The sequence below is a fragment of the Puntigrus tetrazona genome, chromosome 9 (assembly GCF_018831695.1).
Source record: "Puntigrus tetrazona isolate hp1 chromosome 9, ASM1883169v1, whole genome shotgun sequence".
NCBI lineage: Eukaryota > Metazoa > Chordata > Actinopteri > Cypriniformes > Cyprinidae > Puntigrus > Puntigrus tetrazona.
In genome coordinates this window covers 12,153,513-12,181,059 of record NC_056707.1, presented here as the reverse complement: position 1 = coordinate 12,181,059, position 27,547 = coordinate 12,153,513, and the positions used below count along the sequence as shown (strand labels likewise).

Below are 27,547 nucleotides of genomic sequence, written 5' to 3'. Positions count from 1 at the left end.
TTAGAAATGCAAACTAAATGAAATAGCAGTGCACTAATTGAAACAGATTTATGCCTCAAGTCATGCATTGCTCTGAAAGAATTCACCAATTGGGCAACTTGAATTTGATGCTGTAATGCACTAACCAACTAAAATCCAATTTAACCAGGTGCTAAATACACTATAAAATGAACAAACATGTCTCCTGTCTGTGTAAATTATTGATTAAATCTTTCACAAAATTGGCCTTAACTTTTGAAGTATGACAAATATGATATGCTATTGCATGAATTTCATTTAAAAGAAATGTATAATCAAAAGTCTTCAAATTCAATTCTGCGTGGTTACTTCAGTGAACAAAACGATATATAACAACAATATATAGACCTAACACAAACAGTGGATGCTATTACTAAATTCCTCCTTTTGTCTTTACGTGTTTGTGTATCTGTGTGTGTGTTGTTTGTTGTGCAGCTTCTATGAAGGGATGGATGTGCCCCTATGCTTGTTTGGATGACAAATTTGCCCTGTGTGTAAAATGTGGGTTAAGATGACATTAGTAATGTTGGTCCACACTACTGTGTGTGTGTATGTGTGCACACATTTGGGAGTGTGTGTGTCTGTATCATGGTTAAGAGACGCTGTAAGTAAGCTGACACTGATGACGCAGGGCTCTCGCCTACAGTGTTTCTCAGCTCATTTTCAGATGGTAATTCGCCCCTTCCAAAGCAAACTCACAGAGTGTAAGGAAACGATTATATGCATGGCCGGCCATCCGTCAACATGCCCTGGGTTCTTTTCTCAGCAACCAACTTTGTCCAAGCCTTTTAAGAATTTAAAAAATATTCCCAGAGACAAACAAGAGAAGAAACAGAGTATTTGATTTGAAATATCTCACAGGTGGGCTCCTGTTGGTCCTTTGTTTATGTGATGCGTATTTCTTATTTCTTTCATTCCTTTGTTCTTTTCTGTCAAAGCAAACAAACAAAAAAAAAGAAATCAAATTTGTATAATTATGAAAATATGGCTGTGCTGCCATACCATATTCACAATAGATTCTGTGGAAAACAAAAGACAGACTGCAAGATGTCAAGAATACTTATATAGTATGTATAGTCACGAGAGGACAGCCCATAAAGGTTAGTAAAAGGAAACTCCCACTAAAGTAAATAAAGTACAGGGTTAGCCCGCAGTCACCGTCCCCATTTAGTGGAGAACGGTGGAGAAAAATAAACAAGGTAAAAGTAACCTCAGAATGAAAACATTTTTTTGTAATATCTCATTGAATGTAGCATAATCCAAAGAAATCGCTCTTTAAAAGGCTTATATTCCCTCACAGTGTCCTTTGGATCAACTTCATCAGACCTCACTTATTAATTGGCTTTCTGCGTATAGCCGTAATTCAATCGCGATTGACCCTAGTGAGCAGGAGCCCAGCTGAGCGAGGCCATACCACATCATCAATCACCGCAATCCACAACGCTGGTGGCCCCTATTAAAGGCTAGTCTTTGTATTAAAACACAACAGGCCAACTGGGGATGTTTGCATAAAGTCACATGACAATCAGGTGTCTTTTCAAGAGTTTCAGCCCTACGGAGCTGCCACATCACAAAGACACTCCTGCAAGGACTCAGATGTAATGCTGCTCTGATTTCCATTGTTCTCTGCTCTGGCAGAAGAGTGAATTTGGTTTCCATAGCACTTAACTGGCATCAGATGTTTGCAGAAAGTCCCACGCACCCGATTGGAGTGCTAAGATTGATGGCCAGTACTGTATTGATCCCAACGCTGTGATCCAAAACAATGACAGTTCCTCCTAAGCTGGGGAACACAGTGCTATCAAGCTCATTGAGGGGAAAATCCATCACAGGAATCTCTCGCAGACTCTCGTTGTCAGGAGGACCAGGTTTTCATTAGCCCATTTAACTCAGCACAGATAACTGAAGCTACTTTTCAAAGTTGGTGGGGAAAAGAGGGTATTTGGCTGCTTTTTAAAAAGCAGTTCAAAGGCATGGATGTGACTCTCTGTACAGCGGCCTGCCGCCAATGACTGACTGGTGGAGCGATTCTGTTACTGAAGCAGATGGCAGGATATCCTGCTGTAGAGATTGTCTCAGAACGGTTCAAAGGGAACAGCGCAGTGGAAATTATGCGCCTCGGTCCCATATCGAAGTAATAAAGTCGCATCAAAGACGCCGATTACCTTGTTACATAAACCAGTGCCACAGCTTCATAGTTGTGTGGGTTACATTATTTAATTGAACCGTGTGGGTGTTTTTTGTAGAAATGTGTGTAGAACATTGAGTTGTGGACTTCATTGAGTGATTTCATCCCTGGACGGCTGAGGAAACCGTTCCAATATATTGGAAAATTATCAGCTGGCCCTTCGTGAGCTTGTTTTATAAATATGCATAAGTAATAAAAGCTGCTTTTGTGATGTTGAACTTCTGCTAATTCTCATACTTGCTCAGGTTCCTGTGGAGAACTTGATTATCGCTGGAGTCGGTGGCCACCAGCGGTCAGAAACTCATCACTTGGCACCCGAGCTCCAAATCCTCATGCGCCTTGCTACTCATCCCGTAGCGCTCTCTGTTTTGATTGCTGTTAAGCCTTAATGTGGGCAGGATGGGGTGATGAGGAGACGGGCTTTCTTAATCAAACCGCTGAGCGTTTAATCTTGTCGAAGAAACATCTGGCGGGCACCTTTTCTCATTTGTTTCTTTGACATCGGATTCCACCACCTCGTGCTCGGAGGACATTTTCAAAAGGGATCTCCATCCTTGTGGCACGAGGACTCCTCAGAATGTGCCCTGTGAAAATAATCCAATGGTAAAGCCCAAAGGTATGGCATGCGTCTGATCTCCAGATCACATGTGCCAGGAACGAACCACAATTGAGTCCATATGGCGCTTTCAAGTGCTAGGAGCGAACCGTGATAAATAGGAATGAATCAAGGATAAAGCCCCTGGCTTCAGAGATTTGTCCCAAGCAGCTGGCTTGTGGCCATAGGTTTTGCCATGATGTAATCAGGACACGCAGGTATTTATAAAGCACAAGTAAAAATGGGCCTTCTTTGATTGTTTGCTCTTGACGAGGGGGGATATCTAATCAAGTATATTGCCAGGTATAAATTTTCCAGTCTCAAAAGAACCTTCAAAAGTGAGCATCGATATGCCCTGCTCGCTTAAAAAGCACTTACAAAGCACTTGAAGTGAATGCTCAAGATACTGAATGGTGCAGAGCTTTACTGTCTCATATGGGCTGATTTGGAACACCCTATACGAAGAAATACGATACGGTTACGTTTTGAATTGGAAATGTACTTTGCAAAGCAAATGCTTATTGCTGATTACTGTCATTAGTGTGGTGAATAAATCTTCAAATTGTCTCTTTAAAGGGATAGTTCACCAAAAACTAAAAATTATGTCATCATTTACTCACCCTCATATCTTTCCAAAGTATGATTTACAGTGGAACATAAAATAACATATTTTGAAAAAATTGGCAGTCCACACAACGCTGTATATAAATGATTTTCAATATATCTGGTGAAAAAAAATACTGAGACATTTATTTTGTCTCCCACAGGAAATAAAAAAATACATAATTTTAAGTAAAAAAAAAAAAAAACCTCTCTATATGTAAAAATGAATAAATAGCTAAACACATTAGGACTAGGGATGTTTTCCTTTTGATATAGTCCTTTGGTGTGCAAGAACAAACAGATTTTTGCCAAGTTCCAAGTAACTTGGCAAAAATTAAAAAAATTTAATTTACAATTACAAAAATCGTCTTTTGGAATTTGCCCATTGTCTTAAAGAAACAAAGATTTCATCATTCTAACACCCACTTAGCTTCATCAATAGTGTTAACAAAAAAAGAGAACGCAAAGTATGTCCATTTGTAGAAACATGAGCTTAGATGTGAGGTTGATGTAATCAAAACAGAACTGGGCATTTTTGCCTATAGCTCTATCGAAACAGCAGATATTGTTAGAACTTTCATCTTCCAACTTCTATTAGTCAAACAGTTATCTCTGTTTAAAATAGAAAATCACATACATTGCCACTGCTAATATCTACATCCTACTATGTGATGAACAGCTATGTGCTTGTAGAGGACTAAGTTGTCGAGGCTTTGTTTGAAGTGATCAGGCTGTTATGTGTCTGCTTCACATGACAGATGTCATGGCTTGTACAGTTGTGTCAAAATCTGCCCATTCTATGTCAGATTTGGTAAGCCATATGCACATTACATAATACGGAAAGTCTGTCATCGCGTACGCATTCCACAACCCGATACGATCATATCCATCATCTGTGTTAAATGGAAATGGGGCAAAGGCTGTAGTATCACTGGAAACCTCTACTAGCAGTCTGTTTGGTTACCTCCTGTGACCTACTTAAGCTGTACTGCATGTCAGCCTTTGTCATTAGAATTTGGAATCCTCGTTCCATGGCCATCAGAGGTATGATATTTTCGTTCTCAGTGTCATGTAGAGTGGACTAAAGTCTAGGATGTGTGCCACAGTTGAGGCTGGAAGTTTGGCGTTTGACTATGAGGTCAGTTGGTAATAATGAATGTAGATGTTAATGTGCTGTAATGACCTTCTCCGTCCACATCTCAGAGGCTCTCTTCAGGTCTCCCGTGCCCATCATACCGGACCTCTGTCAAGCCACCCTACAGGGCACCCACACTGATGAGACTAATGCTGGCGACGGTGCTTTCAAAATGACACACTTGGCCGCATTAAACCTTTGCGTGATCAGTCGCTTTTGCTCAATGGGCAGAGAGTGTTATATGGATGTTTCAGGTTCAATACAAGTTAAGCTTAATCGACAGAATTTGTGGTGTAATGTCTGTTAGGAAAAAATAATAATTTGAAAAATAATTTGCACAATAATATTATACAGTGCCAAAACTTTGGTTTGGGTAAAAAACATATATGTTGTGAAATGTTAGTACAATTTAAAAGTACTATTTTAATATAGTTTAAAGTGTAATTTATTTCTGTGATGGCTGAGCTGAATTTTTAGCAACCACTACTCTAATATTCTAATATTCTTAAGAAATATTATTGTTATAAATGTTGAAACAGTTATTGTGCATATTTATTTATTTATTTCTGTATTATTATTATTTGGAAACCATGATTATTTTATTCAGAAGTCCAAATAGAAATTTCAAAAGAACAGCATTTGTTTAGAACTGTACAACTTTTGTAACATTATAATATTTTGAACAATAGTATACCTGTTAATATGAATTGGTAGTAAACTCATCTTTGGTATGTAAAGGTATATGCAGTTTTTCAATTTTGTAGTCATGTCAACGAAATTGGCATGGTAATGAAGATTGTTGAATTGCGCCAAAACTGTAGTGTACTCAGTGAGTCAAAATATTTTTTTGGTATTATTTAACATAATGAAACAAATGTTGCCCATTAAGTTTAACTTGTAATGAACCCAGTTCCTTTAAGCTGTCTTGAGGCTCCCAGAAGAACTGCCCGAACTGCTGGAGAAAGTTTGCACGTCTCACATGTAGCTCTCTCCACTTCTGAGCCGTCGCAACGGCCAACCTCAAGATCAATGGAATTTTTCATTAGCCTGGGAAAAAGAGACCGCTTGTGATTATTGCCAATAAAGGAAATTAGATGAAATGATTTTTGACTTTGATTTTCTTTCCTCCCTCTTTTCCCCAACCATCCTTTCACATTTAATCAAATGCAAGGTAAAAGTCATCACCGAAATTGCGTCTGATTTATAAATAAGCTAATTGGTGGCATTCTCCCTCTCCTGTCGGTGGACACGGCTGTGTTTTTATTGCCTAGTCAAAACCTCCTCATGTAATTTTCAAAATGGCCCTCGAAATGAAATTTTCCTCCCAGCTTGCGGGGCAGCTCCATCGCTCATACCTTGCCGCAACCACCTTCTTGTCATCTCTTTAGTGCAGCTTTATGTAGCCTGGCTTTTCTGTCCACATCTGTTAGTTAATTCATCCATTGCAAAACTCTTCCCTGGCACTTTTATCAATGGCTAATCTAATAGAGGTGAACTGTTGAGTGACTGCTCTCATTGATACTCTGTCTTTCTCAGGGACGTTTGGAGAATAATAATGGCACCGTTTCATATTTGGATGGCCATTGATTGCTGCTGAATGCATATTTACTGAAATGGATACTGGATTAGAGCATTGCGTTTGAAACCACAACTTCAAACGAGTGAACGGCGAATGCTCTGCTGACGTTTATTTTGTGGCTTTAACAGCTTTCTTTGAAGGTTTCTTCCATTTAAACCACAATTTACCTATTTGTACTTGACTAACGCTTACCGAACTTGTTTTCATCCAGATGAAAGTGCAGTCGCAATGCTCGAACACATGCAGGCTTGTGTCCTGTACCCGGAAATGCTCTTAACACAGTTGAGAAGATAAATAACCAATGAGAACAGGGTAAAAAAAAAGGTTTTTGCTTTCTCTTCTTGTATAATCGTTTATGACCGGTACACAACTAACTCGGAAAAAGTAGGCGGTAGAACTACACCCAACAGTGTGGTGAGTCAAGGCGGCCATCTGTATGTAACTCAGAGAGAAACTCTCTTTACACTCCACTGCCTTTACAGCCCCCTTTGTTTTGAAGTCGATGAGTTCTCCAGCACTTGGTTGGAAGGATCCACATATATTATAAACATATTGTGGGTAGTCATGCTAAATCGGTTAGTAGATCGTCATGTTGTATTGGTTCCCTACACCACAAAGACTTTTGGCTCACCGAAATACACATATAAGTGCCACTTAGGACATCCACTTTATTCAAGTCAGTTTAATTATCTGTACTATTTTATTTTATTTTAATTCATTCATTCTTTTTTTTTTTTATTTTATCCAAATGTACCTTGTTGCAGAGTAGCAATGTAAAATTATTTGTCTAAAAAAGGCTGCAAATAAATAAATATTTTTATGAAATGGAAACTTACATCAGAAGCCTACTGTTTGCTGTTAATGATTGCTCATTAATATTCAGACAATTATATTGTAATTATAATTGTATATATAATTATTATCTGCTTTTGTAAATGTTTTGACATTTTTTGGACTTAGTCATACCATAATAAAGAGATGCTCGTTTATCTGTAATTTTATAATGCTCACTTAAGGGAGTGCAAGGTAGGTTATTTTATTAGAGTTTTAGCCGTGCCTTTGCTTCTGCTCCACTGCAAAAAATAATAGCGCGTCAGTAAGCATGGGGGAATCTCGCTCTCAAGCAGCTAATTGGCTCACGTCCATCACACAACCTACAATTAGGACTCGCGGTGCCGTGGAGGCAGCGCATGGGCTGTGCAGTCACAGAGAACGGAGAAAGTGCTTTCTGCATTTTATGGATAGCTTTTGGCAGTGAATTATGTGAAAATGTGACTTGTTTTAACTTCTTTAACTTGTAATAATCGTCGTGGTTGCAGAATACATCAGTCCGGTTGTGCACTCGACATATTTTAAGACCAAGGAGAGAGAAATGCCACATGAGGCCCCTTTTTTCTTTTTTTAAATGTGGTTTCAGTTACCTTTTTTGTTTATTTTGCTCAAACATGTAATGTTCTGACTGGTGTTGCCTATGAATTATTTGCTCCTTATGTTGTTTTTCATTATAGAAATCAACGAAGGTTAGGGGAAAAACATCTTTGAATTAGGAATGTGTTTACAGTCGTAGTGTGTGTTTTTTTTTTTTTTTTTTTTTAAATAGTTTTTCCATAGTTTCTCTGATGTTGTTTTATAGGGCTTTTTCCCTTTCGTCCTCAGATTCCTCTCTGCACACAAACGTCTCAGGCATTCAGTGCGGTGTGATGATATCCACGCTCCGGCTACTCAAAGCCACGTTCAAACATCAGCTCCAAGGTAATGACTGTAGACTATTTGTGCAACAAAATGGCCCAAACTGATTGCTTCTTGAGAAATTATGAAAAAAGTGACCATGAGTACATGATGAGGGCCTAGCTATTGATCCTTATAATAAATCCTTGCAGTTGTCCAGAGCTCACAATAGACTCAGAACCACCTGAAAAGATTCTCAGTGTGTCAGGTCCGCAGCAGTCGCCGGAGCCTGTGAGTGTCACACCACGTCAGGAGACATTGCAGATTCAGCCTGTCTCTCATCCGTGTGGTGACAAGAGAGGGAATCTTCAGCCACTTCACATAGTCTGGCCACATCGCTGGTAAGACCTTCATGATAACATTAGAAACATTTATTCATCAAGAGTTCATTTAACACTCATTTATTTATGGAAATTTTAATTTAACAAAATGCTTTTAATATTTCACTCGTTCTTTTCATTAGCATGCTACTTTATTTATAATTATAATAAATTTCAGTTTCAGTTTCTTTAACATTGTGCACTTTAGAGATTGTGGACTTGCAGTATATATTTGAGTTTGATGACATTCTGTGGTTTAATGACAGAACTTTTTTGGCATAAAATAAATGACTCTTTGTTACGCTAAGGCTAATTTAATATCTTGCATTTTTCATATTTGAATGCACACAAATTTCAGACTTTTAAGAATTTGTTTAAAAATGCATTTTAACACAGTAAATATTTAAATTGTTTAGAATTAATATTAAAATATTAGCAGTTTAAAATATAATTTTTCCATTAACTTTTGTAATAAATAGGGTAACAGTAAAATGGATCTCCAAAGTTGCATAAAATAAACCTTTTTTTTTTTGTTTGTTTTAAATGATATTTAACATGATATTTTGATATTTTAAATGATATTTTAAGTCCCGTTTGATTTAATAAAAATCATTCCATCAATCCAATATAAGAGCCTATAGTTGATGTGACACTATATCGTGCAATTGTAGAAACATCAGAATTCTGGGAAGAAAAATCTAGATGACAGTTTACAATTTTCACGCAGAATTGTTTTTTTTTTTTTTTTTTACTTTTACTGTTTCCACTAAACAATGCACTCACACAGAAATGTAATTTGAGGACCATGTTTCTCAGCAGAATTCAAACATGTGCGACATGAAAGCGCCTCAAACATCAACCTGTATACAACTACCATTCTGTGAGTTATTTGCTTTGGACTGTCCAGGGAATTGTTTGACAGTACTGCAGAGGCATGGAAAATGGATAACATGCTTGTTTTGGTACAACATGCATAGATGGACCACTGGTTCGAAGCACTCTTAAACGTTTAACGTGTCCAGCGACCCCCTGGATGCTTGTGTAATACATTTCATCATCATCTCATTGTTTAACCAAATTCAGACTTGGCGAAAGCCACTGTTCGAATATTATCAGTGACATCGGTGTTCGATTCCTTTCAAAAAAACAGGACCCCAACTGCAGAGGCGGCAGCAGAAGAAAATGTCTGTGTCGCTGAGTTTTGTTCACAGGGACCAATGGGGGAGGGATGAGAAAATATTTTATTGCCCGCAGGATTGCTCTGTGGTTTTTGTTGAAGTTTAAATATCTTCCACTCCCCGTATTTTAGACCTCCTCTTGGCATGAGTGGAAACCAAACAGCATTGTATCTCTACCTCATCTGCCATGGGCTGAGAAAAAGGAAAAAAAAAAAAAAAGTAACTGTTGCTCAAGCCACATATTTCTCCCATGACTCTTTGCTCATCTCTTGGCAGCAGCGACATGTTTCCTTACCAAAAAACACCCATAAATCAGATTAACAACCGAAAAGACCACCGGTGTCGAAGTTTGATGCTGGCACAGGGATTTTGTGATGTTTGTTTGTGTTATGTATCTGTCATTCACCTACTCTTGTATCAGTAACAAAAGCGACCATTGTGTAATCTCTTCAAAACTGAGCAAAACACAGATGGATTAGCGCTGTTAACATCCGTGCCTCGTAAACGTTGGCTTTGGTCCGAGTTAAATTGGGATTTACACAGGGCGAGAGCTGCTGGAAAAATAAGAAGGGGTTTGGATTATCTCTGACAGTGTGTCCCATTTCATCCTTTTTCCTTTTTTTCCCCCCAGCCTCTCTTTTTGTCATCATCACTGGTTGCAGATTGTTAATCTCCATGTGGCCTGGATAGGTCTTCATCCGTTGGATTACAGGACTGTCTTATTGCAGGCGCTGACCGGGGCGTATGGTCAGAGAGGGCAGCTGTTTGCAGGTGCATGTGATGAGGGCTTAAAGTTGCTTCTGAAAAGCCCATTTACCTAAAAGGGCAACCTTGTTTTTCAACCTTGTTCTTTCGAAAAGAAGAAAAAAAGCAAATGCAGAGAAAACAGTGACGATAGCACACCATCAGACAGTCACATGGCCTGGCATGGGCTTTCTCTCTGCTGGACTTTTGTCTTACAGGCGATCGTTCTCCGCAATTACGCAATGTTGTTGTTTTTTTTCTTTCTTCTGTGGCTCGTCTTGAAATCCAGACATATTTGTGCATCTCTCGTTCCTCCCAGACTGTGCAGCGGGCACTAATGACCAAGTAAAAGAGACGCAGCCACTGACGCATCACCACTCTGTGCTGGCAAGCATTGTGACTGGTTCCACGACTCCTCCTGCGCCCCGCTCATCGCCAGAGCCGTGCCGCCGAGACCCCCATTAGAGAGGGACGGTGCTTGGAAGGACATGATATGTTGGAATCTTGAAAACGACACAAAGGATTTAAACCCGACTTGCGAGCGAAGGCAGAATTCCAGAAAAGATTAGACTTTTGATGTTTGCACACAATTAAAACTAATGAATCAGGGTCATGTTAGAGTAGAGAAGTGGAAAACAAGTCGTTTACTGACAGTCCGAATGTAACCGAAGACATCAGCCCATACATTTTCACATCCATTCATGTATAGTTAGTCTCTTATTAGGACCCCAGCACGCACCCCTCCCTGTGGAGGTACAGCGAGAACGATCGACACGGTCATGGTTTGTTTTGTCTTGTTTTACCGGAGGCTTTGCCTTTGCTATTTTCAGCTGACCCTAATCAATCCCCAGATAACCGAATCCTGGGCTTTCAAGAGCCCTATTAATTAGCCCTTTCGCTTCCTTCTGATTTGAATCCTTTAACGTCATGCTTTTGCAGTAAATAGAGTTTGAATTTTAAAACATGCACCTCATGGGTGCGACTTAAAGGGGAATATTTAATCATAGCTGTCTAAATGAGAGGATCATATTCTTTTAAGTGGTACCGGATGACTGCTAATGAGGATTCGCAGGGTCCCTGCAGAACCCTTTTTTTCGTATTTGTTTTATTTGGTTTCTGTCTCATTGCACTCGGAGGTCAAAGGGTAAGAAAAACCCCCATTTTAGTATTGGGAAGTTAGATATATTTATGACTTGGATATATAAATAAACTTTTGTACATTTACACTACCGATGAAAAGTTTAGTAATAAGTAAGATTTTTTTTGAGAATTATTTTTAATAAGCAAGGATGCATTCAAGTGTGTCAAAAATTAAACATGATAGTAAAGAAATTTGTTACAAAATTATATTTCAACCTTTTGATTGTTTTATTTACCAAAACGTATAACAGTTTTTTTTTTTTTTTTGGTTTGTTTGTTTTGGCTACTACTGGAATAAATGGAATATTAGCACTTGAATTGTAGTGTGTATACAATTTAATTTGATTATTAATATATATTGAAAATAATTAATCTTTTATAATCTTTTTTATTATGCCTGTTGCTTAGAAAGTTGCTTCTGGATTGTTCTTCTGTTTGTTTTCCCAATACTAGCAATATCATCTCCCCCAAACTTTATTTGGGTCATGCTTAAGTTTGCCACGTATCATTAACATCTGCACTTAAAATGGCCCTTAAGTGTAGCTTCTAGAAAAAAAGCATCCAATTAATCAGTAATATGTTTGTGTTGTATGTTTATTAATCTGCATTAATGGTGAGTGCTGCGAGTGCATGTTAGTGAACTCGTGTTTACGTGAGTCTGTTCGTGTCTCCTCTCTTCCAGTTTTAGCGTGAGAGGCACGTTGAGCCCCAGCAATCCCTGCATAACATAACTGACATATTAATTAACCCTCCGCTATGCTGTCAGTAGGAAATAAGGCATCACGACCACATGAAGGCTGTTTTAGTTACTAGACTGACAGGCCGGGTAATAGGCATCCCTGCAGTCACCATGTCACCTCCCCGCAGGTCAACCAGTCTTAGTCCAGAGGAGGTAGCAATCACATCCACAATGTAGCGAATCAAAGAGGCTGCAAAATTAATGAGGGAATCAACGTCAAGCCATGGGGGAAAAGGCAACATAAAAGAACCGGAAATGAGAGGAAATAAGCCCTCACTAATACCTCATCTAAGGAGATTCCACCCAAGTGGGAGGTGTCTTTTGTCAAAGCGCTTCTGCCCCGGTAATTGTTTTTGACCTTCAACATCGTCATTTTTGTGAAGAGAGCTCTTTCTCAGACAGTATACAGAACGGCAGTGCTGACGAGCTCAGAGATTTGTCAAAGCCTCTTTTGTGCGATGCGTATGAGCTCTGTAAGGCCGTTGTTCAGTAACATACCTCCGCTTTATCAAGGGGATGAGCCGCATGGATCACCACTCGACTGTCAGGGTTTTGAAAAGGCTTCAGGCTCGCAGTTTGGGCCAAAGAGGAGGATTTCAAACTCGCGCGTTGAGGGTCGTTGTATTCAGAGGGAAGCTTCTTCATCTGATGTGTCGTTAGCATGTAGGTTAGCTATGCTAATCATTTTGACCGCAGAATAAAATTTAGTGTCTTGTAGCAGATGAAATGCACAAGTATGTTTGAAATGACTTTTTTAATAGAAAGATTGTGGTTATTTGATGACGGAAAGGCAGTTGATTTTTGGAAAGTGTGTCATTTTAGGCATTAAAACTTAAAGCCTTTATTTTTATGATTTTTTTCTATGTTATTTTATTTTATATTATTTAATTTTAATCATACGACTGGGAAAGAATACTCGCAGAGCTTCTCAAAGTTTAAAATAAAATTGAAATAGCATTTAATAAAACATTCTTTGAAGTACTCCTAATTTAATCTTATTAAAACCTGTAAAGTGTGCTATGGATTTAAAGGCACACTTCAGACATCAGAGTGAACTATTTTTGAGGTAATGAAGCATTGCCAGTGATCGCTGTGAAGCTGCTCACCAGATCTCTTGGCTGAGCTTAGAACTTCAATGGAAGCACACCAGCAATCAGCGGCCTGGCTGGATCACAGTGACAGAACATGTGGCCTCAGCTTCAGATGTGTAATTAAGGTATACGAGCTGGGATTCGAAGAGAAACTTTCAGAACTCTTACCACGCACCTCAAATCTAAATAATTGTATTAGCATTTCCATTTGTATAAACGTTTCTGAGAAATCAAAATCAAAAATGTCAAACACAGAAATTTCATCAGAGTTTGTTTTATGACATCACATATTTTTACATTTTTCTCAGTATGTTTTTTATTATTTTCACAACAACATCCTAGCATATGGGTAAACACACGAAAGGTGAAGGTCATTTAAAAAGAAATGACTCAATGTACAAAATCTGTGTGGATATTTTTTGGTTTAAAAAAAAAAAAAAAAATACCACTTTTTGTCACAGATTAATTTCACTTATTAACAGGGTTGCCAGGTCTGCAAAATAAAACTAGTCCAATTTTTTACCCCCACAGTTTTCCTGTCCATCAGTCCATCCCCTGTGTTAAAATTGCTTTCTTAGGGGGCAGAGATCGCTTTAGTCCACAAACAAACAAACAAACAAACAAACAAAAAACAACCTGTATCAAAGTAGATCAGTTCCAGGTAAAAATGCAGACTTGTCAACACTGTTTACTATTTATTAAGAAATAAATAAAACTGTCAGCTGTATGATTAAATGTTATATATGATATGTTGTAGTGATTTTTATTTTCTACATTTTATTTTTGAACTCTCTTGATAATGTTTTCATCACTTTACTGCTGCTAATTACTTTGTAATTAAGTTATTGTTTCCAAATGTGAAATAGTGTTTTGTTTCTGCTGTGTCTCTGTCTGGCTAAAGGGAACATGACAAAGACCCGCAGCTGTTCTTCCAGACCTTACTAAAACTCAAAGAACGACAGCTGAGCTTTGAAGTTTCTGTCCTGGGAGAGACCTTCGCTGACGTTCCAGGTACATCATGTGCTGTGGGGATTAGAGACGGGGATATAATTAAACAATTATAATCTAATATTGCTTTTATACAACAGTTCTTTTAGACAAAATGTTCCAGTTAGTTGCCCATATATTTTTTGTCTTCACCAGAATCAACATCCTTATTTATTTATTTATTTATTTACTTACTTACCTGTCCTCTTTAATAGAATATCAGTTGAATTAGTTGTTGGACTCCTCTGATGTCATGCACAAATGTAATTACATGTTTAACTTTGAAACAAATTTGTTAAGTACATCACTTTAGGTTCAAAGATCATCTGTTTATTGCACACAGGCAGCATTTTCATTGGCAAAATACACTCCCCATTAGTGGACAATTATGTTTTAATATCTTTCGGACAGTCTTGGGTATTTATGGCGTTGTGTTCATTTCATTTATGTGCCCACACACTCTAGCGATGCCAAAGCTAGACTTACAGGAAACACAATCTCTTATATTGAGATGCAAACTTTTATCGCGGCATAAACAGCTGCAGGACCAAAAGAAATAAACAGATCGTAAAGGTTGCTCATGTTATGAAATTATGTTTACGATTGCTCGGAAGGCAATCACACTGAAACGGTTTTAATCTATTTTGATTTTGCTAATAGAATGACATTATTGATTATTTGTGCCCTTCTCCGTTTTATGTCCAAATTTATGATGACCTTGCTTATTTTATCTCCTCGCAAAATATGACCAAAATTTTAAACATCCCTCTCTCCGCTAATTGCTACACATCGATATTGAGGCTTCTGTCCCTTTCTCCGTTTCTTCCCACTATAGACATCTTTTCAGAAGCCAAAGAACAGTTGGTTGACCACATCCAGCACTGGGGTTTCATGCCCAGTAAGGAAGATTACCTCAAAGCGCTGTGCCAAGCAGATGTCGTCGTTTCCACGGCCAAGCACGAGTTTTTCGGAGTAGCAATGTGAGTTTCATCTGCTGTCTGTCACAGAAATATGTTCTCTCCAAACAGAAAGGCACCACAATGGTTTATTTATGTCTATTAGCAGAAGTGTTGTTTGCTATTTTTATGAAATTTCAGACAAAAAAAACTGCCATTCGTGTTAGTTAATTACCACAGAATTCATCGTAACGGATTGTTTTGTTATATGGATGCAGAGAGCCTTTTTCATCATGTCACATTTTAATGTGAGAATTACCTTGAACGTGTAGGTCTCCAAAGTCCAAACAGGCATAATTGAAAGGTTGCTTTCGATCCCAGAGGCCTGTCCTCTCTATCTGGGGGGTGTTTCACTGTCAGGAGGGTGCTGCATGTGTTTTGGAGAGATCTTTGAAAGCACCACCCTTGATGTGTTCAGCATCGCCCAGATCAATATCTTCAGTCACCTGTGCTCGACTTTTGAAGAGTTTGTTTGGTAATGCCTAGGGCCAAGGTAGCACTGATCTGAAGCAGGGACTCATTCTACTTTGGGGAATTCACTCATCCTTGTTCTGTACACTAAATGTATACATCCTATTAGATGACAGCATTGATGAATTTTCTGAGCTGTGATATCGATTGAATGGAAACATCCTTTGCTTTACGAGGTAACGGTTTAGACTCACGCTCCCTCTGGGACTCTTACTACATACGGCTGAGGTTGTTCTCGATTTCATTAGATCAAAGTCCAGTGGAGAGGAGGAATAAGGAGACTCCTCAGCTGTGTGTTTTACGTTTATGTCCTCAGGCGAAATGTGTGTGTGTTCAAACACTGATCAAACACCTGCTGTCGGCTTTTCTTAATAATGCTTAACTACTAAAACATGTCTCGTTTAAATTGAGCTGAATAAGGTTAATTAATGCCAGGATTTTTCCTTAAATTTGAACATAGCATAGTTAGAGAACTATCTTTTTTTTATTTACAGAATTAAAACTCGGTTAACACTTTAGATTAGGAAATGCTGTTCACTATTAACTAGTTGTTTATTACAATGCATATTAGTAGCATATTGGCTGTTTATTGGTACTTAAAGAGCACATATCTGATCCTAGACCACAAAACCAGTCATGAGTGTCAATTTCTGAAAATTGAGATTTATACATCATCTGAAAGCTGAATATATAAGCTTTCCATTGATGTATAGTTTGTTAGGACATAACAATATTTGATACAGTTATTTGAAAATCTATAATCACATTTAAAGTTGTCCAAATTAAGTTCTACAAAAATTATGTTTTGATATATTTATTGTAGGAAATGTAAAAAATAATCCTGACCTATACGGTGTTTTTTTTTTTTTTTTTTTGGCTATTTCTACAAATTTAGCCATGCAATCTCAGACTAGTTTTGTGGTCCAGGGTCACATATCAATGCCTTATTCTGCATGACCCTATTCTACAACAACTACCGTATTTACTATCAATTTAGCAGCAGTCGGTAGTTTATTGAGGGAAAACACTTAATATTGAATGTGTCATGTATCTACTAGCATTATGCAATGCCTTTTGTGTGTTTGTCTAACGATAATAGCTAGTTTATTGTATATCATAAATGCATGCAATTAAATTCACAATTGCATTGTTGAAGAGCTTAAATTACAGCTTGATTTGAAATTGTGTACAATGAAAATAATTTATTAGATATATTACATTAAATAATTAAATGAATTGTTTTGTTTTAATTAATTGATTTGTTTTAATATAGGGGACAAGGGTAAAGCCATAAAATCTTTACATAATACATTTGAAAAATATTATAAAATAACTGATGAAGACATGGTAAAAAAGTTTCTGAGACATTTTTGAATGTGGCCTTCATATATAAAAAAAAGAAAAGTTAAAATCTGTTCCTTTTAATAAAACTCAGCCCCTGGGAGATAAAAGTGCCTGGAGTTGAAGAAACATCTACTTTCTAAATCAATTTTGCTACAAAGGACTGATGACATGAGAAAGAGGCCTCAAGACCTCAGAACTCGAATCACCTGCTCAAATGCTTTTGCCAATCAGTCCTTGCTTCTCATTGGTCAACTTTGTACCACGCAAGGGGACTTTTCTCCACCGTGTTCTGTCCTCGTTATTGTGGAAATTAGCCTAATCTGATTAATTGTCAGCAGACGCCCATCCGTGCCCTCCAGAAAAACAGTAAGGCAGCCAAGCAGAATGATCGCCTAATTATATTTGAGATGAAAAGCCTGATAAGCATTTGCACGCTCACACATTAACTGCATTGACATGGAACTGACCTTAATCAGTTTCATACGACGGGCTGTCATAGACTCCAGCCGAGCGACTTTGATTTACTGTGTTCACTGTGAATTTGATCAGGGAAGGGGATGTTGACGTTGCAGAGTAGGTAATATTACACTAAACCTTCACTTTCTGGTGTTTGCTCAAGGACGGTGACTGTTGTGCTTTTGTTTTGCTTTTCCCTTCGTAGAGAAATTATAGGTGATGTTCTTTTTTTCCAACTGGATTATAATTTGTTGGAATAAAGAGATGTGAAAAAAAGTGGATGTTTTATTGGTTTTGAATAGAAAATGCATACGACTTTTTAGCATGCATCTGCTGGCTGCTAATTATTCGGAATACAGGGGTATCTTTTTTTACGTTTTTGGATTGTACTAAAGGACACAAAGATTGTACTAAAAAACTAGAAAAGAATAAATATGCATGCTTTGTTTTCCTATGTCACAGATCTGAAGGGTTGGCATTTTATGAGTGACCATTAAATATGCAACAATACAAACCACTTCACTTCATTCTGAGACATTTCCCAGATCCACAGGATTGTTCGAGGAGATTTGTCCCATTGCTCAATCAGAATTTTGAAATTTCAGCCGTGAATGGCAGAGGGCTAATCGGATATTAAAATATGCATGGTTTTAGCATGGGAAATGAGATGAGGATCTGATGGTGAAGGGAGAGATGGATAGACTCATTAAATATTAATACTCATTCTACAAAATATTTAAACAGCCGGTCATTTCCACTGCCAGCAATAGGGGTTCAAATGAGTTGAATCAGTTGGGAGCAAAGTTTGCCCTAGATTGAACTATTTGATGAACTAAAAGCATGAGATAGTGTGTAAAACTATGCCATAGTTATGAGGTAGCATTACGAGAGTTCATTAGGTATTTGAATCAGTAAAATGATTTGAAATGCTTTGATCTGCTGTGTGTAACAGATGATGTTGATCAAGGTGTAGTACAAGGTGCTGCTTCATCTGGCGGGTGGTAGGTTAGAAAAATAACCTTCCCTCGGCCAATTATGATGGCTTTCCTCAGTAGTGGCAACTCTTTTGGTTTGTTGTCAGCTCCATAGCGCTGTCGTTTCAGAAATGACTAATTGGGGAAATGCATCCAAGTCATTTCGATACATTTGGTTAGTGCAGTGGTGACGCATGAACTGAATCCTAAATGACATAAATCTTCTCTTTCAGGTTAGAAGCGGTCCATTGTGGTTGTTACCCCCTGTGTCCGAAGGCTTTGGTCTATCCTGAAATATTCCTGGTAAAAAAAAAATTCTTTAATTTTCATGATTTGCCTAGAACAATTTCATATGCAAAAGAAGATTTATTGTCACAGGCAAAGCTGCTATGTTCAACTTCTGTATATAATGACTTATTCATCTTAAAGCACAATCGATGAATTTGCCATAAACCATTCTGGCATTTGTATATAAATAAGTAAATATAACCACAGTTCAATAATGTACAGCATCACGCAGCATGGTGTCAGCTGAATTTTTAATGCTCAAAGTGCCTGCGATCTCATCTGCTCTTTGAGGTTTCTGACTTATCAAATATGTATTTTCCTCTTGTAGCAACATATCTGTATTCAACACCTGAACAGCTGTGTAAAAGACTACAAGACTTCTGCAAGCGTCCGCAATTAGTCAGACACCATGTTACTCAGGTAAACAATGTTGATTTTGCTGGCAATCAAATCAACATTCATTGAATAAACATTAATCAACGATGCTAATACATAACTAGTAATCAAAAATCTAAAAATGTAGTCTACGTTCTTTTGTGCTATGGAGATGTACTACACATAAGTTAAGCTGAGCTCTTTATTCTATTGTAGAAGTAAAAAAATATCAATAAAAGCCATTAACTGGCAGGTCCTAAGTCTGATGCTACACACAAATATTCAACACTATAATAAAGCTAAAATTTTTATATTTTTTTTTTCACTAGAAAGGAAAATGCTTGCTAATTATTTTGCTGTTGAGGCCAGTGGCCATACATCCACTATATATTATTTATTTATTTATTTTATTGTTGTTTTTGTTTTTAATTTAACAAATATATTATTCAAAATATTTATTCAAAAAAAGAAAATATAAAACATGTTACATTAAATATAAAACTGCAATATGGATTATTGGCTTCAAAAACATGCACAATGCAATAAATAATAATAATAATAATAATAATAATAATACATTTAAATGTTTGATTTTAAACTGCAAAGTTTGATTTAAAATTTCCATCCTGAAGCAAACCCATTTGAGAGCCACTGCTCAACTAATCATAAAACAATACAATTCTAATTCTGTCACTGGTCTCTGCTTTTTCCATCTCTTTCCCCTTTAATCTCTGACTCTCTTTTTCCTAGGTGAACCTCCAAGCTTTCTCTTGGGACACTCTGGGGGACAGTTTCAGATCTCTCCTGGGAGCCGACAGTGACAGGATGTTAACAGAAGAGCACAGGTCATGACGTGACCCCCAAAAAATATGTTATGATTTAAACTCCAGTCTCATTCGAAAAAGAGAGTTTATGACCTGGAAAATCCTCTCTACCTCACTGCTATTATTTAAGAAAAACATGTATATGTGATTTTAATGTCTTCATGCCGGAAAAAAGCAACTTTATATTTGTGGTTAATGGGGGAAAAAGAACAAAGTAAAAATAAACAATCAAAAAACCTGAAACCGCTTTCGTGTTGCGCCTAGGCGGGCCCACCTCATATTTCGGTTCATATCCATTTTTATCCTTTGTGCCGGAGGACTCCAGCCTGGAATTCTGGAGTCTTCGGTTCCCACTCCGACAGAGCGGCAGCCAAGTTGCGGCTTGAAACGTTGTGGGCTCTCGCTCCACCTGAGGTTGCCAGGTTGTGACAAAGTCCCCCGAGGCTCAGTAAAGGTTGATGCAAGGCTTCCCCAGGACTGTGGTTGAATCTAAATATGGTTCTTTTATTTTCCTTGCGTCAGAGATCTGGCTGTACGTTGCAACCGGGAACCCGCTGCATAATTAAGGGGGCATGGTAACTAGCTATTTATATGTTTTTGCAAAATGTAAAATCTGGGCAAACTAACAATGGCCTGTCAGATTTTCCATAAAGATGTAAGTGTCTGCTTTCACATCACAGCAATGCCACAATCACACGGCCCACTTCAGGCCTGCCAACATATGTGTTATTAAAAGAGGTCTGACTTTTATTGCAAGAGTTATTGAAGGATTCCTCCTTTATTATCAGACATTCTCTCAATAAAGCTGCGGACTTTCTGACGTTATTATTTCAGTTGCATCGATTATTCAGGTGCGCCGGACGGAGGATTCAAATTAAAGGCTCAAATGTAATCACTTCGCCGTCTCCTCGCACACATCCAAGATTAGTCTCATTACTCCTCATTAAATAGCAGTGCTTCATTTACAGCTCGTAGAAAAATAGTCCTAATATCCTACCTCCATATGTAATGTAATTCATATTTTAGGGGTTCAGTGAGATACTATGATATTTAGCGCGAGTTATCAAAGCATTATCGCTTATGATTTGCCTTTTTGTTCATCCTTGTGTGATTTAGAGCATGTATAAGGAGCATGTGGATGCGATTGACCTGTTTCCATCTTATCGGGCAATGTCAGATGAATTTGCCATCTACTCCGGGCCGACCTGAGGTCAGGACCTAATGACGCCATAAAGCCTATAACCTGCTGTTTCGGCACAAAATGTCACCCCACATATTAAAAGTTAATAGCAACCTCTATAAAACTCAGTGCACATTAAACCATTTCATTGGCCTGTTGCTGTTTTCTCACTGATGGTGTTCTAGGGATATGAAGCTAATTTAATGCTGGCCGAATTCAATGGCAAAACATAGTGTCAAGACTTGTGCGGTCCTCTTATTTTTTTTTTTAGTCAGACTTAGTTCATGTTTGGTGTCCCATTGGAGTAGCACAGAGCTTGGAAAGCTGCATTATATGACTACATTTGTAGATATTTTAATGTGAATTTGATCTGATACAACTTCAGGTATAAATGCTTGTCTGTTTATAGTCAGCTTTGAGTTTAACTGTGATATTCAGACCTTTACCAGATAATGGTATATCGATTATTGGATGCTTCAAAGTCAAGGTAAGATTACTTTCAGCAGTCTCTCTGCCATTTCTAAGTTCATTGGTGTAACCAGAACAGAATTTAGAGCAAATGAAACGGCACAGAATCATCGCAGCCTCCTCCGAAACCAGCACAAGGATTTAGGAAATGGAAAATGGAAATGGCACTTTAATGAGAACCCTCAAGTTCTGACTTGAGCAAAATTTAGTGGTCACAGTACAGTTTGAGCATGGTTGTCACCAAATTAAGAAAGATTTATTCCACATGCATTAATAATACATTTATTTTAATATGTTTTTCTAATTACTGTTTAATAAAGGGAATAATCTTATTTATACATTTATTTATTTTCTGTAATCTTTTATCATTTTGATAAAAAAATTATTCTTTTTTTGTTATATAGTTGCTAGAATATATCAATATAAATCAAGAGCTATCAATATGCTATTATAACTATTATTATTATTATTAATTTTATTTTTAAATACTTTTTAAAGCAAGAGAAGTACTTGGGGTTTGTAAATAATTTTTTAGGAGTGGACTACATAAAAAGGTTTTTATCTTCTCTTTGCATGCTGCTTGATGCCAGTTTATTTATTTTAGTCTTTTTTTTTTTTTTTTCACACCAGCTCATGTTGTGGCACGCTGTCCAATTATACCATTACCAAGGGGGAAGTGTGTACTACTGTTTGTGGTCGTACAGTACGGTTGTGAGATTTTATCATTTATTTATGAACACAGGATGAGAAAGAGGCCCTGGCTTAACGAACAGGTAGAATATGTCTCATCCTTTCACTCCTGAGTTGATGTAAGATTGCCCTGATCCCTGATCTTAAAGGAAGACCGGAGGAACGGATAAGTGAGTGAGAGACATAGTTGTCCTCATGTGACTCAGTCATATGCTATCAATATGCTGCCATGTTCTGTTGGAGCCCAGGCTCTTTTTAATGGGGCCTGGTGGTTAGAACATGGCAGGCATCTCACAGGGACACTGTATTGTTATGCTTTCATTTACTTTTGGGCCCTTTCTTGCGTTTCTTTTTCTGTTTTTTGCGGACTTACAAAGACGCTCGTTTCCATGAAGCTCTGCCAAGAAGGATGGGAAAACAAAGTGTGGGGGTGGGGTGTGTGGGAGTTTGTCGGGGTTCGGAAAAGCGCAGTGGTCTCCAGTTATTACATGAAATCATTAGACGTGGAACGTCTTGGCTTATGTAGAAAAAACATGAAGGCCGCAGTTTCATACGGCTTTGTGCGCCCCTCGCCCACCGACCGCATGGCGTCAATGGAGCTCTTCACACTGGTCACAATGGTTAGCAGACCCGATAATTTGTTGCTATTTGTTCCTAAACATAATGATGGCACATTTTTATATATATATATATATATATATATATATATATATACTATATATGTGTGTTTATATGTATGGTAGTATGTTATTATGTGCATGTATAGAGTGTATAGAGACACCATTAAAAGTTTTGACTGCGATTCTTTTTTTTTTTTTTTTTTTTTATATAAATTTTATATTTATAGAAAATTTTATTTAGCTAGAATGCTTGAGCACCAAATCAGTATATTAGAATGATTTCTGAAGGACTATATATATATATATATATATATATATATATATATATATATATATATATATATATATATATATATATACTGTATATCCTTGAAATGTAGTGTATATATATTTTACATTTATATTGGCAAGGTCAAAGTCAGTGAAGCAAATAAACTGTAAAATACTGAAATAAATACTTTGGCCATTATTTTTGTTTTTTTTTTTCTTTTAGATTCAGTCACTTCACACCACATTCCAAACACTCAAAATGCACCACACCTTTTCACAAGCCAATTTGATGGGAGACGTTAATTTTGCACATGTTAATGAGCTAAGCACCACCTGCAGTACGACGGCTTTCAAAGTGTGAGCTGTGTTGCACAAAGCCCAGTGTCATGTGACCATGGGCTCTAGCGCAGAATAAATCTGGGCGTTCGCTTCATGTACACGGCAAATATCTGCCAATATTCTCCCCTGGGTTACTTACCACTTCAGTCCATCCTCCCACACATTCTGATTTCTTCTTATTTGAAGCATTTAATGCAAGAATGAACTCTACAGCATGGCCTCTCTGGCTTGGCTCTGCTTGGGCAGCTGATGTTCAGTGCCTACTTTTGACCAGGACCCACATTCTGTGAAGTAAAACACTGAGGTGTATCTCCATCATGACATAAGTTCAGGCATTTTGATTTAAGTGCCATACAATGCGAACAAGCCTGTTTTTTTCTCTTCTTTTTCAAACACAACAACAGACAGAAACGTCTGGAACTGTGTTTTATTGGATATTATTATTGGATATTACAAAAATGTATGTACAAACTATCGAGACTTTTGTTATGCAAATGTCATTTAAAAGAGAATGTCTATCTCAGCAGTGCACATCACAATATGAATTTATAGTAAAGCTTTGTCTGCATTAGAATCATAATCATGGCTGTCTGCACTTTTTATTGTCGTGTAATACCTCTGGGCTGCATTTCCCTAATTCTTTTTTTTATTTCTGGATTTTCTTGTCTAGCATTAAAGCAAGTGAGCCTGTCTGGCATGTTAAAGTTTTTTTTAGGTGTCAAAACGTAATGACAAACTAAGCCACCACATTCAATACAGAACCCAAGCTTTCTGTAAACTTTTTGTGGTTGGAGAAAAAAACGAGTACGTGTGTATCTTTTCAAAGGTTCTGCGATGAAGGTCTTGGTGGCCTGCCGAACTCGTTAAGGGCCCTGAGTGAAGCGCAGCTGTGCCAGAGAGGTCACTAAAAGCTGCATCTCATTTCACTGCGTTATTTTCAGTCGAGATTTAGAGAGACGCACAACCCGCAAATCTGGTTTATGTCGCCCTCCTGTTCCTCCAGTACCCCTTCATCATTACTGCTCGAGATGCCAAACTATGAGGGATCTGATGCAGGGAAAAAGCTACAAGGAGGGATGGCTCTTCCCGTAATTACAGACTCTCTCTTATCTCTGGGATGGAATTAAAAACACATTCCATGCAGACAGTCTCAGCACTGGCCTGCGGGAAGCAAATAAAAAGAGACTGCTGTTCGAGAATTGGAGAGGACTTTGGCAGTTTGATTACAAACCGATGTGATCACGCTGTACGTTATCTGACAATGCATTGAGTGACCGGGTTTATGAAGGAGAGCGGAAAACTCAGCGTAGTATGAAATTTGGCATATCATTTTTACTTTTTTCAAAAACAGAATAATTTTACAAAATTTGCTTAAAAATAAAAAAGAAATATAACAAATGTACATCTACCATTAATCAAATGCATCACAACACAATACAAAGCAAATACCTGTTGCAACAGACTGCAAGTATGTGCTGCCAGGAAATAATCACTAGTTTGCTATCTCGGGTTTCTGCCAAATAAAAGTTTGACCAAAAAAAAAAAAAACTGCCAGAAATCACTTACAGCCAGTTTTCTAACTAACATTATCTATCAGAAAATATCAGTGTACAAAACCCATTTACAAAAAACCCCACTCACAAAAGACCAAGACATCAATTTTGCCAATGATGTTTTGAGGTAGGATTCGATGTGAGGTTGTATTATACAAAAATATAATTATATGCCAGTTTATATATAAAATTCTAAATGTGGCTTTTTATTTTTATGTGAACCTTTTTTTTTTTTTTTTTTTTTTTTTCCAAGAAGCAAATATGAAAAAATCAGAAACAACAATTTTACATCATTGTAACATCCAGCCAGCACACACACAAACACACATTCTTTTTTTTTCATTTTCAGTTTCTTATTTCCAGAATATTCTGGGCTGACTTTACATGCCCTCCGCTCCCAAAGATCTCCACACATTCGATGAGAATGGACTCCACTATTTGATTCTGATACACCATATTGACTTCCATGTTCCCGGATTCAAACTCGGGCCACATGAGAGTCGGTCCAAACACAATGCTGATGCCCTGAGTCGACATCAAGTTTTTCTTTGATTTCATCAAGACTCTGTAAAACAGAAAAAAAACATCAGATCATTGATGCAATACAATAGCATACAGTTTGTAAGTCTTGTGAAGATCCTAATGGAAGAACTGACTACAGCGCAAAAAATACGATCATTAAAGTGTGCACGTTTCCTGTCATAAAAACCTACTCAGATCGTCGTGACGGACCATCGGCAGGGTGTTTTTGAGGACTTGTGCCTGGTCTTTGGAGGCATCTAAACGCACTTTTAGCAGAATCTCTCTGAGCTGAGGTTTGGCTGTGGTGGAGAGACAATCAATACTGGGGTATTGGAAGACTCTTAGAAGGAGCCAGATTGGAGCCCTCTGGCTCTGTTATGGGTTGAGGCCTGGAAAGGGAGGAGGGATTGTGGTGGAGGGCTTCCTTCCAAGTTGTCAACGGATCCTGACTAAGAGGTGGGAAGCAGGCTTAACATTTAGAAGCACACTTTGTATGGTTTCACCGCGGCCCAGTTCTGAAAGGTACTGATTAGGAGTGTGTTGGGTTTACTGCACTCACGTATATTGTGCCGTAGTGTAACCGACGTCCTGTGCCATCTACGTTTATGGTCACATCTATCAAAATAATGGTCTACAATTATGCAATGCAGCTCAACAATCTATAATCCCCGCATTGTTGTCAAAATACTCACACACTCGGCTCTGAACGAGGTAACGTTGGCGGTACATGTGACATCCCTCCACATGTGGGTTATTGGGGCTTTGGGAAGCCATTTCAGTGGAGAAACACAACTTAAGAGGCAGGCCAAGCTCTCTCAATAATTCCCCATTAATGTGTATAATTAACCTCGGCCATTTCGTTTCCCCTGTACATCACAGCTAGACGCTTGTCCTGCCATGAGCATTTTAACCTAATTAGCGCACTATGATGTAAGGATCCCGGCTGCCATTGCTAATGGTCTGCTAATGATCTTAAGGAGAGAGACTTCATTTCCGAAGAGATTTTTCAAAACATTAAATATGAAGCTTTTTGTCAGACCTTTTAGTGTTTTTGGTAATTATGCTACTGTGACACCACTATATACATGACCCCCACACCCCCCACCTTCACATTCATTTCTGCTATCAGTAATGCCAGATCGATTAAAATCATGATAGAAGCTTAATTACAGTCATTATCATTTTCAATTACGGTAGCAGCGCATAGGGGGAAGAAGTGCAATGTGAAGACACTCTCTGGAAGGCAAAAAGACTTTTTTTGGCCGCATACATCGTCATCAACAGAGAGCCATTTAAAAGAAATTACAGTCGTATATTTATATATATACATATACATACATATATATATATATATATATATATATATATATATATATATACAAGTGATATAAACTCAACCTACAAACAATAAAATAAAAAAATAAATATGCATTTTTTTACAACTATCCTGATAATAAACAAATGCATACAAGCACAAAAAATGCATATATAACAAAAACTGTTAAATAATTGTGTGTCTGTGTGTGTGTGTGTGTGTGTGTGTATTATATAATATGATAACACTTTATATATTTATATTCTTTTATTTAAAATATATTTACATTCTTTTATTAAAATGTAAATGCAAATGTAAAGTTAAATGTAAATATTTTATTAAAATAATGTTATCAAAAGTGAGCACTTGAAACATATTTCCAGAAAATAAATACTAGAAAATAAATAATGCAGAACACACAAACAAATAAATAAAGGAGAAAATAAAATGTAAAAAATTCAAAAAATTTTTTTAAATCAAATGCTTGTTGTAAAATAATGTATACAATAAGGTATATATGATAACATTATCATATTATATAAACATATATCATTATCATTACAGTTAAAATAATGTTTGTCATCTTAAATACCTCAGACTTAGAGAAAGCATTTTTTACACACCATGCCTAAATTAACACTTTAAGTAAAGAAATTTGTTAATTTGGAAAAGGGAAGGATGCAATCTGGTCCTCAGTATCTGGGTATTTATGGCAAAATGCGCTCATTAAACCATCAGCTGACTTGGAGCCCAGTGAAGAAGCTCTGGTGCCTGGGTAAGGGCCAGGCTGTGGGCAGCTTGACCGGAGGTGACTGCGTTACGCTTGGTTGAATCTGACAAATCATTGATATCCCGTA

The 27,547-nt window shown here is 37.5% G+C and overlaps 2 protein-coding genes across 8 annotated transcripts in view; one reads left to right on the top strand and one right to left on the bottom strand.

Annotated features, from left to right (window-relative positions):
* The window catches only part of gtdc1 (glycosyltransferase-like domain containing 1), a 103,831-nt gene that overhangs the window by 13,902 nt on the left and 62,382 nt on the right, over positions 1-27,547 (top strand). For 3 of the 7 annotated variants that reach the window (XM_043248384.1, XM_043248385.1, XM_043248383.1), the window contains 7 exons: positions 7,775-7,870; positions 7,999-8,187; positions 13,960-14,069; positions 14,881-15,025; positions 18,480-18,549; positions 18,863-18,954; positions 19,660-20,558. In XM_043248384.1, coding sequence (XP_043104319.1) covers positions 7,775-7,870; positions 7,999-8,187; positions 13,960-14,069; positions 14,881-15,025; positions 18,480-18,549; positions 18,863-18,934 — 682 coding nt within the window. In that variant the 3' untranslated portion in view covers positions 18,935-18,954; positions 19,660-20,558. Of the gene's footprint in view, positions 1-7,774; positions 7,871-7,998; positions 8,188-9,975; positions 10,116-10,407; positions 13,184-13,959; positions 14,070-14,880; positions 15,026-18,479; positions 18,550-18,856; positions 18,955-19,659; positions 20,559-27,547 lie in introns of those variants that run through there. The other 4 variants (XM_043248389.1, XM_043248388.1, XR_006251743.1 and 1 more) reach the window with 4 other exon arrangements.
* The window catches only part of LOC122351360 (rho GTPase-activating protein 15-like), a 33,743-nt gene continuing 31,282 nt past the window's right edge, over positions 25,087-27,547 (bottom strand). The window contains 1 exon segment of the mRNA XM_043248390.1: positions 25,087-25,418. Within this exon segment, the coding sequence (XP_043104325.1) occupies positions 25,199-25,418 (220 nt within the window). The 3' untranslated portion in view covers positions 25,087-25,198.